Source organism: Schistocerca americana, chromosome 4, assembly GCF_021461395.2.
Source record: "Schistocerca americana isolate TAMUIC-IGC-003095 chromosome 4, iqSchAmer2.1, whole genome shotgun sequence".
NCBI lineage: Eukaryota > Metazoa > Arthropoda > Insecta > Orthoptera > Acrididae > Schistocerca > Schistocerca americana.
Genome location: NC_060122.1, coordinates 734183947 through 734202615, shown reverse-complemented (window position 1 = coordinate 734202615; position 18669 = coordinate 734183947). Strand labels below are relative to the sequence as shown.

The 18669-nt window shown below is 41.1% G+C and overlaps 1 protein-coding gene across 1 annotated transcript in view; it reads right to left on the bottom strand.

Moving 5' to 3' along the window:
- The window catches only part of LOC124613755 (odorant receptor 82a-like), a 163624-nt gene extending 145366 nt beyond the window's left edge, over window positions 1-18258 (bottom strand). Inside the window, exon 1 of the mRNA XM_047142471.1 lies at window positions 18075-18258. Within this exon, the coding sequence (XP_046998427.1) occupies window positions 18075-18258 (184 nt within the window). The remainder of the gene's footprint in view (window positions 1-18074) is intronic.
- Window positions 18259-18669: the final 411 nt, after the last annotated feature.

Below are 18669 nucleotides of genomic sequence, written 5' to 3'. Positions count from 1 at the left end.
TAGTGCGTGAAGAGTTTGACAGAGCACTGCAAGACCTGAGTCGAAACAAGGCCCCGGGAGATCACAACATTCCATTAGAACTACTGACAGGCTTGGGAGAGCCAGGCCTAACAAAACTCTACCATCTAGTGAGCAAGATTTATGAGACAGGCGAAATACCCTCAGATTTCAAGAAGAATATAATAATTCCAATCGCAAAGAAAGCAGGCGTTGACAGATGTGAAAATAGCCGAACTGTCAGCTTAATAAACCACGGCTGCAAAATACTATCACGAATTCTCTACAGACGAATGGTTAAACTGGTAGAAGCCGACCTCGGAGAAGATCAATTTGGATTCCGTAGAAATGTTGGAGCACGTGAGGCAATATTGACCCTACGGCTTATCTTAGAAAATAGATTAAGGAAAGGCAAACCTACGTTTCTAGCATTAGTAGACTTTTGACAATGTTGACTGGAATACTCTCTTTCTAATTCTGATGGTGGCAGGCGTAAAATGCAGGGAGGGAAAGGCTATTTACAATTTGTACAGAAACCAGATGGCAATTATAAGAGTCGAGGGGCGTGAAAGGGAAGCAGCGGTTGGGAAGGGAGTGAGACAGGGTTGTGGCCTATCCCCGATGTTATTCAATCTGTATATTGAGCAGGCAGTAAAGGAAACAAAAGAAAAAATTGGAGTAGGAATTAAAATCCTTGGAGAAGAAGAAATAAAAACTTTGAGGTTCGCCGTCCGCAGCTCGTGGTCGTGCGGTAGCGTTCTCGCTTCCCGCGCCCGGGTTCCCGGGTTCGATTCCCGGCGGGGTCAGGGATTTTCTCTGCCTCGTGATGACTGGGTGTTGTGTGATGTCCTTAGGTTAGTTAGGTTTAAGTAGTTCTAAGTTCTAGGGGACTGATGACCATAGATGTTAAGTCTCATAGTGCTCAGAGCCATTTGAACCATTTGAGGTTCGTCGATGACATTGTAATTCTGTCAGAGACTGCAAAGGACCTGGAAGAGCAGCTCAACGCAATGGACAGTCTCTTGAAAGGAGGATATAAGATGAACATCAACAGAAGCAAGATGAGGATAATGGAATGTAGTCGAATTAAATCGGGTGTTGCTACGGGAATTAGATTAGGAAATGAGACGCTTAAAGTAGTAATGAGTTTTGCTATTTGGTGAGCAAAATGACTGATGATGGTCGAAGTAGAGAGGATATAAAATGTAGAATGTCAATGGCAAGGAATGCGTCTCTGAAGAAGAGAAATTTGTTAACATCGAGTATAGATTTAAGTGCCAGAAAGTCGTTTCTGAAAGTATTGGTATGGAGTGTAGCCATGTACGGAAGTGAAAGGTGGACGATAAATAGCTTGGACAAGAAGAGAATAGAAGCTTTCGAAATGTGGTGCTACAGAAGAATACTGAAGATTAGATGGGTAGATCACATAACTAGTGAGGAGGGATTGAATAGAATTCGGGAGAAGAGAAATTTGTGGCACAACCTGACTAGGAGAAGGAATCGGTTGGTGGGGCATATTCTGAGGCATCAAGTGATCAAAAATTTAGTATTGGAGGGCAGCGTGGAGAGTAAAAATTGTAGAGGGAGACCAAGAGATGAATACACTAAACAGATTCAGAACGTTGTAGGTTGCAGTAGGTACTGGGAGATGAAGAAGCTTGCACAGGATAGAGTAGCATGGAGAGCTGTATCAAACCAGTCTCAGGACTGCAGATCACAAGAAACAAACAAACAATGGAGTCATATAGATAGTCGAATTTCCCTCGCTCTATTTGCAAATGGATCAGGAAAAGAAATGGCAGGAAGTGTTACAGGATACCCTGCGCCACGCACCTCCAGTGTACTAGTCAACGAAACAACTATTACGACTGATTTGTAGTCATGGCCTACACCTTGGGCTAGAGATGTCTGTCTGTGAATCAGGGCGTAAGAGGAGACCGGTAACTGCCAAAGAGCGTCAGGGAGAGGTACACAAACACATTTGGATACGGTGGACTCTGGTCCTGTCTGCATGGCCTGCCACAGCCGGTGGATGTGGAACATTATTTGCCAACATGACCGATGTTACTTCTACGGTTGCCTCTATGTACGATAGCAGGACTGCACTGAAGCATCACGAGCATATGCGTTATCTGCAAATTATTTTTAACAATATTCTGTCGGTAGATGCTTGAGCCTGCAAGTTTCTAGAAACATCACGAGATACGACCAAAGTTCTATTGCTGCGGGATCACACCAATTTGTTACTCTGGACTGATGGCACGCCGTGTTGATTGTTCAAATCTGAGCACAGTGATATTATGAGTCACACCAATAGAACGTCTAAAATCAAATTACTCAGAATATTCATTTTTATTTTCACTTAAATTATTTAATTCCACTGTCAATTCTGCTAATCTATAATATTTCGTGTCATATTAGCAATGCCTGGTTAAAAGAAAAATAGGAACTCCGGCATTCTTCGGACCACATTTAATAGAGTTTTAAGAAATTCATTATATCTGGTGCAGATCGTGTGTGTAAGAATATTCTACTTTGGTCTTAGCTGAGAAATTGCGTCGCAGTTATACGAGAAATGTATAACAATGCACTTCTTGATTGTTATCTGCCCCTACGAAACTGTTGTATACCTTCATCATCTGTTACAAAGCGTCTTTAGTGCCGAAGTGTCGTCCACGCGGGCAACAGTGACTCAACTGTCGTTTTGGTACCAGTCTTTTCCTATCCGTCGTTCTGGAAATCCGTAGTGGTAAACAATTATGTCATAGAAGGAGATTTATTTAAAAGTTTTATTCAAATTACTTTGTGCGAGAATATAGAATGAGGTTTATTTAAAAGTCACATTCAAATTAATTCGTGCAAGAATCAAACAGAAATAACGACTTGTAATTTTTTGACTTGATACATGAAATACATGTTAATGGTGAACCGTGCAATAAATGTCCAGTGCTACACAGCGCCATAAGTCGACGTTGGCAGAAGGTGCCGTCGTTCACTTGGCGTTGATCTCTCTCAGCACCGCGAAGTAAGACACAGATGCGTTCATCAGCTGCAACGAGACAACACTGTTACTTAAATCTGATATTCGTATGACGTCTGACACAGTATGGACACTTCTAATATTTCGTAAATGACTAAAAAGTAAAAAAAAATGTTCTATGGGAAATATTGTGTAAATGAAATCTTTTTTGGAGTACTGTTAATAGTCACTAAAATACTGAGTAATGTAATTAACTCATCGTAGTTTGAGAGTCCTTTGGAAAAATTATGTAACAAATCTTAGTATGAGCAAAATTATTTTAACGAAAATAGCGGCAAAAAGCTCATTTCCACATAAATTATGCGTGAGGGGCTCAGATTTATGCCTTTCATAGTGTATATGTCTACTAAAGTACATAGCATATAGCGTATATATCCGTACACGAGAGTGCACACTACCAATATGTTCCAAAATGCCGCCCGCAAAAACGCTGTATTTCATGAGGTAAAGAGTTAAACGGTTTGCGTAGCCCTTGGACCAGCAACCATTTCTATACTTAAGAAGGACGGGCGATCTGTAGCTGTCCTACAGTTGTTGTTGTTGTTGTGGTCTTCAGTCCTGAGACTGGTTTGATGCAGCTCTCCATGCTACTCTATCCTGTGCAAGCTTCTTCATCTCCCAGTACCTACTGCAACCTACATCCTTCTGAATCTGCTTGGTGTATTCATCTCTTGGTCTCCCTCTACGATTTTTTCCCTCCACGCTGCCCTCCAATGCTAAATTTGTGATCCCTTGATGCCTCAAAACATGTCCTACCAACCGATCCCTTCTTCTAGTCCAGTTGTGCCACAAACTTCTCCCCAATCCTATTCAATACCTCCTCATTAGTTACGTGATCTACCCACCTTATCTTCAGCATTCTTCTGTAGCACCACATTTCGAAAGCTTCTATTCTCTTCTTGTCCAAACTATCGTCCATGTTTCACTTCCATACATGGCTACACTCCATACAAATACTTTCAGAAACGACTTCCTGACACTTAAATCTGTACTCGATGTTAACAAATTTCTCTTCTTCAGAAACGATTTCCTTGCCATTGCCAGTCTACATTTTATATCCTCTCTACTTCGACCATCATCAGTCATTTTGCTCACCAAATAGCAAAACTCATTACTACTTTAAGCGTCTCATTTCCTAATCTAATTCCCGTAGCAACACCCGATTTAATTCGACTACATTCCATTATCCTCATCTTGCTTCTGTTGATGTTCATCTTATATCCTCCTTTCAAGAGACTGTCCATTGCGTTCAGCTGCTCTTCCAGGTCCTTTGCAGTCTCTGACAGAATTACAATGTCATCGACGAACCTCAAATGGTTCAAATGGCTCTGAGCACTATGGGACTTAACATCTATGGTCATCAGTCCCCTAGAACTTAGAACTACTTAAACCTAACTAACCTAAGGACATCACACAACACCCAGTCATCACGAGGCAGAGAAAATCCCTGACCCCGCCGGGAATCGAACCCGGGAACATTCCATTATCCTCGTTTTGCTTTTGTTGATGTTCATCTTATATCCTCCTTTCAAGACACTGTCCATTCCGTTCAACTGCTCTTCCAAGTCCTTTGCTGTCTCTGACAGAATTACAATGTCATCGGCGAACCTCAAAGTTTTTATCTCTTCTCCATGAATTTTAATACCTACTCCGAATTTTTCGTTTGTTTCCTTTACTGCTTGCTCAATATACAAATTGAATAACATCGGGGAGAGGCAACAACGCTGTCTCACTCCTTTCCCAACCACTGCTTCCCTTTCATGCCCCTCGAATCCAAAATATAAACGTTACACACTTCCCCCAGCCCAGGAAAATTGAGAAAATTGGATGCTTCATTTACATTAGATTTGGTATAGAGTGGACCTTAAGCGTCTTATGAAAGCCCCTTTCACTGCTGGTCGATTCCTCATGAAACTCCGACAGACCACGAATTTTGGTTACGAAAGTACCAGTTGTGGGGATGGTCGCTTCCATAATTTTTAGTCATGGCAGATTGCCGAAAAGTTTATGATATGCTCTTAAGAAGATATTTTCTGAGAATGTCGAAATCTTTTACGATATCATTGCCCGTTATCGAGATCCAGAGGTTACGCTGAAAAGTTGAAAAAACGTTTTCGAACTGTCGACTGCAATTAATTATATTAATAGCCATAGTAAATGGCTCAAATTTTAACTGTACATTCTTTTGGCATTCAGCTATAAAAGGTATTTTTCCGTTTTCGAAAATCTGTATACGTTACCAAGATACACTGGAAAAATCGTATTTGGGTACCAAAACAAGAAGTGGGGGATGACCACTCCTGTTATTTCTGTCGATGGCAAATCGTCGAAATTTTTGTCATATATTCCTAAGATGGTGTTCTCGGTACCTTGAAACTTTTTTGGATATCATCATCCGTTACCGAGATCGACATGTTCAAAGTTGTCGTACTTACGCGCGTAAAATATGCACGTTCAATCAGGTATGAGGTGTAACTTTAGTTTCAGCAACACGCGGCAAGGATTCTAGGGCCATCGCAAGGGTTCTGAGGTCCTTAAACTATGTTTTTAGTCGGTATTTTTCTCCAACAAAACACTTTAACGTGCTGTCACTGTATAATGGGAACTTCACACCAATACAAATATTCCCAAAGTGGTACTGCAGTGACAAAAAAAAATGGGCCAATAAGGGCCTCAACATGCCTAAAAAGAACTTCAAATGACTGCCAAAAATAATGTTCAACTGGAAAGACTGCAAATACAGTAAAATATTTCTAATAACATTTTTACTCTTTTACGATACACATCATAAACAGGACGTTATTGATGAATTGCGTTCTGTGAACAAAGTATCCAGAAAAAGAATCAGAAGCAAACGATTTTGTATTAACCTTAGTAACCTTAGATTATGCACATTTATTTGTTGTTTATATGTGTCAAAGCATATATATATATATATATGTGTGTGTGTGTGTGTGTGTGTGTGTGTGTGTGTGTGTGTGTGTTTGTGTGTCGAAGTATATAATTAACCTGTCAAATCTTTACAGACCTATAAAATTTGTTTTATACAATATGCAGAACAACCTGCTGTAACAGGGAAAAGATGGATAGGAGCGGTAAAATGCTCATGTCGGAGCACAAAAAAGAAGAATATGTTCCTCTTTAAAAGACTCTGAGGGGAACCAGCTGCCTCAGTCCTCATTCCGTCTTACTCATCAAAAATTTTGGGCATGCGAACACATTCACTTTTTTTTGTGCTCAAAGAGAGTAGCAGAGAGGCAGTGACGGTGGAAGATAGAGGAGGCTGTGGCAGTGAGAGAAAAAGAGGAGAATTTGATGGTCGGAGACAGAAAGTGGCAAAGAAAGAGAGATGGACGAAGAAAATAGCGTTTGGAGCTAAAGAGAGAGGTTTTGATGGTCATTGAGAGTCAGTGGCAGTAAAAGACAAAGAGGGATGGAAGGACACAGACGCAGTGAGAGCAATAGATAGAGGAGACAGTGGCAATGAAAAATATGGGTGAGTGGAGACCACACATAGGCTTGGGGTCTCTATGACCTCCCAGACCAGGGGACTTTAACACGTAGGTATAGAGTAGGGTGCAGTTTGGATCGAAATTTTAAACATGTGGATGTAGGAGAAAAATATTTCTGTACTTTGAAGACAATAGCAGTGGAAAAGAAAGACAAAGGGAGACATTGTAAATGAGAGAGGAGTTAGTGGTAGTGGGATATGTTGTAAATCAAAGGGAGAAAGGGGAGACAGTGGGATAGAGACACACGTAGAGGGTGGCAGTGTGAGGGGGATGGTGAGTACAAAGGCTTAACTACAAAGACTGAGTGCATAAAAGGATTTAGAATGTTCTGTATTAAAGAGCGCAAATACGTTTGCAAGCCAAAATTTTTGGTGAGGAAGGCAGAATGAGGGGTGAGGCAGCTGGTCCCCCACTTTTGTCCTCTTTTTTTATTCTCCGACATGAGCATTTTTCCATTATAGTTATTCGTGCGTGTGTGCGCATGCACACACACACACACACACACACACACACACACACACACACACACACTCACACACAAATTTAGCTCTCCCTATAATAACCCAATATTTTAGTTCCGTAAAAAATGAAACAGCCAAGCAGTCGAACCCGAGACCAGCCATCTTGTTCTAAATATTTTTATGGCCACAGAAAATGAAACAGCCAATGAATACACATACTCTGGAAACGGTTATCTTGATCTCCGTGTCCTCCAATTAGAGACCAAACAGAACTGTAATTCCATCTTTGCTCCCACGCTGGTGCAAGTGTCAGTAGACTTTCAAAGTAACCACCACTATATTATTTCTACAACTAAATAGGCTGTGTTATTGTTCTACGGCAGTAAAAAACATATGGCTCACTTCATCGCCACATTTTTTCTGAGTCATCAATCTTCTGACTGGTCTGATGCGGCGCGCCACGAATTATTCTTCTGTGTCAATCTTTTCACCTCAGAGTACCCCTACATCCGCCCAACCGCTTGGCCATGAGGTCTGACGTACGGCTTTCCGGGCGGGAAGGAGCGCCGGTCCCCTGCACGAATCCGCCCGGCAGATTTGTGTCAAGGTCCGGTGAGCTGACCAGTCTGTGGATGGCTTTTAGGCGGTTTTCCGTCTGCCTCGGAAAATGTGGGCTGGTTCCCCTTATTCCGCCTCAGCTACACTATGTCGGCTATTGCTGCTCAAACAAGTTCTCCACATACGCGTACACCACCATTACTCTACCACGCAAACATAAGGGTTACACTCGTCTTTTGTGAGACGTTCCCTGTGGGGGTCCACTGGGGTCCGAACCGCACAATAACCCTGGGTTCGGTGTGGGACGGCGGAGGGGTGAAGTGGACTGCGGTAGTCGTCATGGGGTTGCGGACCACTGCGGCTGCAGTGGGGATGGAGTCTCTCCGTCGTTTCTAGGCCCCCGGTTACTGTAACATAACATAACATAACCCCTACATCCTCAGTTATTTCCTGGATCTATTCAAACCTTCCTACACAGTTTTTACCCTTACAGCTCCCTCCAGCACCACGTAATTCAATCCCTGACGTTTTAACAGATGTCTAATCAACCTGTCTCTTCCTCTTGTCAGTTTTTCTTTTCCTCACAGATTCTGCGGAGAACCCCCTCATTCCTTACCTTAACAGTCCACCTAATTTTCAACATTCTTGTGTACTACCACATGTCAAAGGCTCCACTATCATACAGTGCTGTGCTGCAATGTAGATTCTCAGAATTTTATTCCTCAAATGAAGATCTATGTTTGAGATTAGCAGACTTCTCTTGTCCACGAATGCCCTTTTTTCCAGTGTTAGTCCACATTTTATGTCCTCCATCCGCCATTGGTTATTTCACTGCCTAGATATCACAATCCCTTAACTTCATCTACTTTGTAACACCAAATTCTGATGTTAAGTTTCTCTCTATTCTCAGTTCTGCTACTGCTCATTACCTACATCTTTCTTCGATTTACTATCAATCCATATTCCATTCAACTCTTCTTCACCTTAGCTGAGGACAGCAAAGACATCGGTAAATCTTATCATTCATATCCTTTCATCCTGAATTTTAATCCTAGTCTTAAGCGTTTCTTTTATTTCCTCGTTACTTCTTTGAAGTACCGATTGAGCAGTAGGGTTGAAAGACTGCATCCCTTTTTGGTTGGCTCTGAGCACTATGGGACTCAACTGCTGAGGTCATTAGTCCCCTAGAACTTAGAACTAGTTAAACCTAACTAACCTAAGGACATCACAAACATCCATGCCCGAGGCAGGATTCGAACCTGCGACCGTAGCGGTCTTGCGGTTCCAGACTGCAGCGCCTTTAACCGCACGGCCACTTCGGCCGGCGCATCCCTTTTTAATCCAAGCTCTTGTCTTATTGTTTCGTCTCAGTTCTGGCACATATTTTATATTATCCGGCTTCCTCTAAAGCTTACCCATATTTCTATGAGATTTTCGAACATCTTGCAACATTTTACATTGCGAACGCACAATTTTACATACTCAAACGCTTTTTCCAGGTCAACAGATCCAATGAACGTGTCGAGATTTTTATTCAGACTTGCTTCTTTTATCAACCGGAAAATCAGAACTGCCTCTCTGGTGCCAGTACCTTTCCTAAAGCCAAACTAATCATTATCTAACACATCCTCAATTTTCTTTTATATTGCTCCGTATATTATTCTTCTCAGTAAAGTGGATGCATGAACTGTTAAGCTGACTGTGCGATAGTTCTCGCACTGGTCAGATCAAGAAGTCTTCGAAATGGTGTCGATGATGTTTCTCAGAAAGTCTGATTGTAAATCGCCAGTCTCATACATTCTAAACACCAAAGTGAGTAGTTGCTTTGTTGCCACTTCCCCTCATTTTCAAAATTCTAATGGAATGTTATCAATCCCTACTGCCATATTTGATCTTAAGTCCACCAAAGCTCTTTTAAATTCTCGTTCTAATACTTGATCCCCTATCTCTTCTCTGTCGACTCCTGTTTCTTCTTCTGTCACGTCATCAGACAAGTCTTCTCAGTCATAGAGATCTTTAGTTTCTTCTTTCCACCAATCTTCTCTCTCTTCTTCATTTAACAGTGGAATTACCATTGCCATCTTAGTGTTATGTGCTTGCTTTTAATTTCACCGAAAGCTTTTTGACCTTACTATATGTTAAGTCAGTGTTTCCGACAATAATCTATTTTTCTATTTTTTCACATTTGTCATGCAGGCATTTTACGTTAACTTTCCTGCACTTCCTATTCATTTCGTTCGTAAGTGACTTGTATTTTTGTATTGCTGAATTTTCCTGAACATTTTTGTATTTCCTTCTTTCATCGAAGAGCTGAAGTATTTCATCTGTTATCCATAGATTCTTCGTAGTTGCCTTCCTTGCACTTACAGTTTCCTTTCCAACTTCCCTGATTGCCATTTTTAGAAACGTCCGTTCGTCTTCATCTGAACTACCCGCTCAGCTATTCATTATCACAGTATCTATAAACTCAGAGGACGTTAAAATTGTCCCTTCATTTCTTAGTACTTCCGATTCTTCCTGAGTAGTCTATTGTACTTCAGCCTATTCTAAACCACTCTAAAATTGTGATCTGAGTCTATATATAGCCCTCGGCGCTCCTTGCAATCCAATATCTCATTTGGAAATCTCTGCCATGATGTAATCTAACTGAAATCTTCCCTTATCTCCCGGCTTTTCCAAAATATATCTTTCCCTCTTGTTATTCTTGCACAGAGTATTTTCTCTTAGTATGTGATATTTACTGTTGAACTCAAGTGGTCTTTCTCTTATCTCGTTCCTTCTAGCAAGTGCACATTCTCGTAACCTTTTCCTCTACACTCTACCTTACAGCACCGGCCGTTGTGGCCGAGCGGTTCTAGGCGCTTCAGTCCGGAACCGCGCTGCTACTACGGTAGCAGGTTCGACTCCTGCCTCGGGCATGAATGCGTGTGATGTCCTTAGGTTAGTTAGGTTTAAGTAGTTTTAAGTCTAGGGGACTGATGGCCTCAGATGTTAAGTCCCATAGTGCTTAGAGCCATTTGAACCATTTTGAACCTTTACAGCTGCGTACCAGTCCCCCATGACTACAAGATTTTCGTCTCCCTTTCAGTGCTATATCACCCCTTCAGTACCCTCATACAATTTCTCTATCTCTTCATCTTCGGCTTGCGACGTCGGCATGTATACCCGAAATACTGTTGTCGGTTTTGGTTTGCTGTCAATTCTGATAAGAACAACCTTATTACTGAACTTTTCTCAGTAGCTCACCCCTATCTTTCTGTTCAGAACGGATCCTACTCCCGTTGTACCCCGTTGTGCTGTAAATTACTGGACTAAGCTACACTTAGCATAGACTGTACTTAGATATTTGTTCCCCAATTGCACCAAGCCTCAGTTGGTCTTCAAATCAGGTTTCACTATTTCATTTTAAAGTCTAAACTGTCTCTGTTATTGTTATAAAAGAGTAGAAAAGACAGGTAGCTGGCTTTGTTGGCACTACTGGTGTATTTTGTAGTTAAAGGTACACATCAAGTCTAACATTGTTATTTCCACGTCTCATACACAAAAACATTTCATCACCCATAATCTTCAAAACTGGACAGATCATAAATGCAGTGCACCACCTAAACTGAATATTTTCATCATTCAGCACGTTGGCTGTAAACTGTGGTAAGAGGCAAGTTATTTGTTTTGAGAAATTATGTAAAAGATATTTTAAGTACAAGCAATTTATCCAGATAAGTCATTATTTTCAAATATATGTACAGCAACGACATATTTTTAAAATGGTAAATTTTTCTCAAAATTTCATTCTTAAAATTTTGCCAATAGGTACTGAACAGCTTTTACTAGCGAATTGAGTGCACTTATGCATCTACTTATGACGAATTGACGAAACACTATTGCGAAACATCTCAAACACACAAATTTTGAATGTAGGAATTGCTTCAGTTTTTGTTGTTATTAAGATTTGCATTAACAGTTTTTGACATATAGTATAAGAACCTCAAAAATTAACTTAAGATTCAGCAGACAGTACAATTAGTGTTAGGAAACACCTTAAACGTTATTAGGGATGGTCCTTAACATTTCTGTCACATCAACTTAACATTGTTTGTCTGATTATAATGACTACTGAAGCGCATTTCCATTCTGTAACGTATTCAGGATCTTTATCTGAGTCGTAGTTATCCATATCATCCTCAGACTGATATAAGTCCTCTCTGAAAATCATGTTAGTTACTATAGAGCGACCCACAAACGATGGCGGTTCACGCCGGTGGAGACAAGGACTGCATCGTTGCCGGTTCCAAGCGACAGTTGCGTTCCGCGTATACACGTGCTTTGCGGCTGGTGAAAGCGTTTATCCCGCAAATTATGTCTCTGGCTTGCTTGTGTAGAATTTACGGCTCACCACCACCATCAGCCATGATAACTCGCAACAAATGGAATAAAAATTCACTAAATAATTCGCTACGATCGCTTTGTATACAACATTCTCAGCGAACTACAACGAACGCTACTGAACGCTCATTGACTGTCGGAGAACGCGTGACGTAGACGTGTATAACGAGCCTAAACTCGACCGCCATCGCTCATGACTCCAATTATAGCGCTGGAACCATGTTTCTGGCAAGTACGACTGTTTACATGCATATGAAGGGCTTATTTCAATAGTGGTACAAGTCCATTTTTGTTCATTATGAGATACAGAGTCCTAAAGTTGAAATATGCTTGAATATTTCTGATATCTCAACTGCAGATTTTTCAGTGCTCTTTTAACTTTAGGCTTCTGTATCTCAGAATGAACAAAAATGGACTTGTATCACTATTGAAATAAGCCCTTCATATATCATTAGCGAGAATCTTAAATTAGAGATCGAGCTGCCATCTCTCGGATTATCGTGGAACTCTCAATTAATATTAATAAAGCACATCACTTACCATGTTTTACATGCAATAACTACGTTTCTCATCGACTGTCCTACCAGTATTTGCAGGTGAGTACTTAAGTTCGCAAAGGTAATTACGAAAACACCTCACCAAACACCTGTGGGTAGGTAGGGGGAAAGATATTGTTTCATGGTCGCCATTAAAAAAACATAGTTGACATTATTGAGTGGCTCATATGTATCTTTCTCTGTTTTCTATCTTAGGCCTACCTGAAACCATGATCCACTGCCGGTTCAAACTGTCACCATTCGACGTTTTTAGATGTTTGTAGCAGATGTTTGTTGCAAGCAACGTTCAGGTAATGGCGTATTTGTCGGGAGGACAATACCTTCACCCTGTTTAAAGACAAGCTGTGAAAACAGCTGAAGTAAACTGTATGCCCTAAATCATCAACACAGCACAAAGTATGATGAAGTTACACAGCTCACAGGTGACGAGCAAAATGCTTCTCAAACGTGCATTAAGGCTGACTCGGTAAGTTATGACACGTTTTAAGATTGCGTCAGCAATTTTTTGAATGCAGACATCAACTAGCGTCGCCTTGTCCGAGGTCGTACTGACTAAACGCGAAGGTGAGCTGACGAAGCAAACGCTTCTCATACGTGTAGTTAAGTCGACTTGGTGAAATACTACGCCCTTTGCTACTGCCTCAACAATTCCTTGCATGTGCAAGTTAGGGGTCGAACAAGTCATGACGTGCTGAGAATGCAGCAAGATAGACATAAAAATCAAGCAGCCACTAATAGTAGCAAGTCACTGATGTTGTTGCTCGCATAATTCTCCGTACTGTGCGCATGCGTCATTGAGAGATTTCTAATTACGCTATGTATTGTATGTCTACTGTGAATCACATAACAATACTACTAATGTATTTCGTAGTTTGTCTATCAGTTACTCATTGTAATTCAAGACAACAGGGATTCTTCTGTTTCCATTTTGCACAATTTGGAGCAGATGAAAGAAGATGCAAGCGGAAGCGCAAAACGCGTTGAAAGTGTATCAGCATTGTGGGGAGAGAGGAAAGCATATCTTCATGCGTATAAGGCGCACCAACACGAAATATGGAGAAGCGCTGCTTGTTTATTTGAAGAGCTCCATAGTATATCTATCTACAAGGATGACAGTTATCTATGATGACTAACTAAAGCTTCTTGCCATTAGCAGATAATGTATGATTTACGGGGGTAGAGTACAGATCATGGGCACAGTCAGGTTCGACAATAGTTGTAAGAACTAACATTGTGGACGTAGTATTTCTCTCTGTGCATGAGTCTAGTAATAACGATGTACACGTTAGCGCATATTATTAGAATATAAAATAAGACCAACAATTTCAAGCCCTGTTCATAGGTTTTACGTAGTGAAACTAAAAGAGAAATTAATGTTCGCTTCCTAATGGAAGACTGTTATGGTACTGAGTGTAATTCGCAAGGAAGTTCACACACAGATTCATCTAAACACCTTTTTAAGAAAAAACTTGAAAACAATACAGCTTCTGAAGGAAAACTGCCTTACAGAACCTGAACACATTAAACGGTATCATAGATATGAATTTATTTATTACATTGAACCGTGGTGATAGGTTAGGGAAACATTATTCATCTTGTACATTGTTTTCCTGCAAAATTCAGTTCACTGTAAGTTAGATATAAGTAATGGAGATACATCTGTTAATGCGTGCTAAGCTCGTGGGATACTGTTTGGAACAGATAGATTGTAAAAGCTGCTGAAACAGAAAAATGAGTGAATAACGAGTGGGTTTCTGATGATTACGCTTTTAACACTCGGATATATACAAGTCTGATAGATGATCGGATATAGTACAAGGAACCTAGAAACTTCTCGAATGGCTGCTCCCCGATTTTCGAGAAAGAATTGCGAGAAATTGGTAAATTGCTTAAAATATGTATTTTACTTGTTTGCAAAACCCTCCTGCTCAAGTAAGGTGAAGCAAAACAAATGTTCATCATTCCAACGTACATAAATTTATTGCAGTCACAAATTAGTTTAAGTGGTATTCCATAAAGGTGACAGACAGCCCCAAAAAAGGTTCCTACAGAGTTGAAGCATGTACAAACTTCCGAAAAATAAAATAAATGTTTTTGTTCAAAATGGTTCAAATGGCTCTGAGCACTATGGAACTTAACTTCTGAGGTCATCAGTCCCCTAGAACTTAGAACTACTTAAACCTAACTAACCTAAGGACATCACATACATCCATGCCCGAAGCAGGATTTGAACCTGCGACCGTAGCGGTCACGCGGTTCCAAACTGAAGCGCTTAGAACCGCACGGCTACAACGGCCGGCTAATGTTTTTGTACTAACGTGCATGGCATCCAGCTTTCCGATTAAGAGTGCCCGGTTGTCGAGGAAATCGAGGAACAGAAGAGGAGGTGGAGGAGGAGGAAGAGGAGTGGGTGCTGAGAAGAGAACGAAGAATAGTCTTTATGGTTGTTCCATTATGTACCGCGAAAAAAACATGTAAATCTCGTAATGCTGCAGACTGCTGATACAGACATCTACCATTTCTCTTAGATAACAAACCTTCCGATGGTAGCATCACTGATCATCAACAGTGTGTCGTACTACTTGAGAGGTGTTTTTGTTACTTTCATTCAAAAGGAATTTAGCTGAACACCTAACTGACTGTTGACAGTCCAAACCAGTTAACAGTAAACCGCCTAGAATGAATATTTCAAATATTAAAATATTATTTGTATATTTAAAGTTCATCAACTTTAGACACAATTAGTAAAAGACGCCCTTTGTAATATATGTAAACATTACTTGCGTTATAGCTACAATCATGAATATTCAGATTTTAAATTTAATGAGATAGTGACTGTATGAAATGGATCACAGAACGGTTATACTTAATTGCTAAGACTGTGAATGAACTCTTACACTACAACAAAAATATGGACGTAACATGCGAAGACGAACTAGAATTTCAGGCAGCAAAGCTTTGTGATGTTTGCCATGAAGAGTGAAATTAACTTTCATTTTATGGGGCATATAGAGGAGCTGCAAATGCTAGTTACAGCTTCAACTACAGACTTAGCTTTAAAGTACCCATCGTAATTCACAACTTGAGTAATTATGATGCACATTTTATCACAAACATATGTAAAGATATGATGATAGATTATGATAAGGAAGTGAAAATAGATCCTAGATAAGTTTCACTGACACCATCGAACATGAAGTATTAATCATTTTGAAAGAAAAAAATTGCCGTGATCGTCCAAAAGATATAGTGTAACATAAGATTTCAATTTCTAGACTCGTTTTCTCTTGAAAAGGATAAATCACATTTTAAAAAGAAAAAAATTTCAAAAGGAAAGAGAGTTTAATCTAATTAATCAATAGGGTATATCTCCAAACAACTACATAAGTAATGAGTTTGTTTTATGAGTTCATTTACCTCCAATTGAGAATTCTGAAAGTTTACCCACAGGCGAAACTATCACCGAAGGGCCGGCACGGTAGCTCAGTGTGTTCGGTCAGAGGGTTAGCTGCCTTCTGAAATATAAAACTGACGAGTATGCAGTACCAACGAGTATGCAGTACATGCCATTTATTCAATTGTGAGATACTCTGCAGCAGTATGTGCGCTAATATTCTGGAAACATCCTCCAGGCTGTGATTAAGCCATGTCTCCGCAATATCGTTTCTTCCAGGAGTGCTAATCTTGCAAGATTCGCGGGAGAGATTCTGTGAAGTTTCGAAGATAGGAGAAGAGGCGCTGCCAGAAGTAGGGCTGTGAGTACGGGTCGGGAGTTGTGTTTGGATAGCTCAGTCGGGCCGGCACGGTAGCTCAGTGTGTTCGGTCAGAGGGTTAGCTGCCTTCTGAAATATAAAACTGAGTGAACGGATCAACGAGGCACCTGAAAGGGTGTCATGGGACATCCACCCCGAACAAATACAACGAACAATTTAGAACAAACTGAGATCAACTGAAAAAAAAAAGGTTGATAAAGAACTGGCTTGCAAAAGTCGAAGGTCCCGAGTTCGTGTCTCGGTCCCGCAAACAATTTTAATCTGCTAGAAACTCTCATTTCTCTACACTGTTTGCATCCCATCCCATCCATAGGGGAAGAGGATTATTGGTCCAGAGATTTCATCCCTCGTGACCTTGTTCTCAGGCAGCGTTTCCTCCCCACAGGCAGACTACAAGCAGTTCTTTTTGGTGATTACAGAAGATTATTTGACATTGTGTATGTGATCTTTTCAATGCACTAACCGTTCTAGTAGAAATTTGTTAACATTGAGTATAGATTTAAGTGTCAGGAAGTCGTTTCTGAAAGTATTTGTATGGAGTGTGGCCATGTATGGAAGTGAAACGTGGACGATAAATACATTGCACAAGAAGAGAATAGAAGCTTTCGAAATGTGGTGCTACAGAAGAATGATGAAGATTAGATGGGTAGATCACATAACTAATGACAAGATATTGAATAGAATTAGGGAGAAGAGACTAGAAGAAGGGATAGGTTGGTAGGACATGTTCTGAGGCATCAAAGGATCACCAATTTAGTATTGGAGGGCAGCGTGGAGGATAAAAGTCGTAGAGGGAGACCAGGAGATGGATACACTAAGCAGATTCAGAAGTATGTAGCTTCCAGTAGGTACTGGGAGATGAAGAAGCTTGCACAGGATAGAGTACCATGGAGAGCTGCATCAAACCAGTCTCTAGACTGAAAACCACAACAACAACAACAACAACCGTTCTAGGGATTTGCGCATGCTGTTTATTTTCACTGACTGTCCGGTTCTGAGTTGCTAATAGTCATAGCATATCTCTTGCTTTCAAATTCTTTATTAACGCATTTTCTGTGGGAGACAATGCTTTGTGTGGGTTGCAAATTACTTCTTTCTTGCTATCAAGGTCAGTATGATATTTGTGTGCACGATTCTTGCTATAAAAAGTACAGTGATTACACATAAAATTATTTTCTTTTTTAATTTTTTCTGCATTATGTACGGTGAAAATTACCATCTTCTGTTATGGGGTTTTGAAATCTTATATGCCTGTGCTATTAATAGTGAAAATTCAGAGTGTATTCCTTTAACTTGTGATTCATTGGTAACTGTTTAAACTACATGGAGCCTAAACACTGTTTTTAAGTCTTCTGCTTTTTTTGTGAAGTGAATAAATAAGGGCTTGCGTGTGGTTGCGGTCGCCAATCCTCCAGACTCATCCAACGTTGGACCTGTTACTAACTCAGCTTTTGCAGTTTGGGGCCACCAAATACAAAAGTTGCCCCAATGCATTACTCAATCGCTTCAAGTAAAATTTAGAGCGACAGAGGGACTACAAGTAACCAACATGTCTGCACAGCTCCTGCTTCACGTGTGGCTCTTACAGTGCACCTCCAAGCTTCTTCGATGCCAGCTGACTTTTCTCGACAGGGCCCCAACCCAAGCATGATGATGCAGCCTCCATCTCCTCATAGTTTGATGCAGCCGTAGATTCGGAGGCCACCTTCCCTGCGACCACTGTGTTCCATGATACGGGATTCCTTGTCTTTGCTGGCTCCATCACCTCCAGCATCTACATACCCTCCACTGACTCCTCAGGATCCAACGCCCTACCAGCTCCAGCACCACTGGCTCTAGCACCACCAGCTGCAACATCACTAGCTCCAGTGACACCAGCTCTAATGTCAGTAGCACCAGTGACACCAGATCCCACGCTACAGGCTCCAGGTCCACTAGCACCCCACCACTGACCTCCATACGACCAGTCCACACCATGACCCCCTCACTGAACCGACGTCTTTGCTTCCTTTGTCCTCAGCACTCGACCATTCTCGACTATCCGTCTGATGGTAGCGTTCCTGCGCTCTCTTCCGACTACATGCGCCATGGCTTGTCCCTCGCTCACGAATTACCGTTGGCTACGCCTTTTTTTCTTCCTTTCGTTGTCACTCTCCCACATCCTGTGTTTCCTTTCAGAGTGTGGGCCATGCTCGCTTCATGCTCTTCCTTTCTTCACTGACACGTAACGTCACAGTACATATCGCGCCCGCTGCAGGACAATGCCATGTGCCACCCCAGCCTGGTTGTCTCCTGTGGCCTCAGAGGACTTCCGCTTTTTTCGTCTGGGCACAGTGAACAGGATGCCTGCTGGACTTCCTCAGAATTCCTCTGATCTTGGAAATTTCA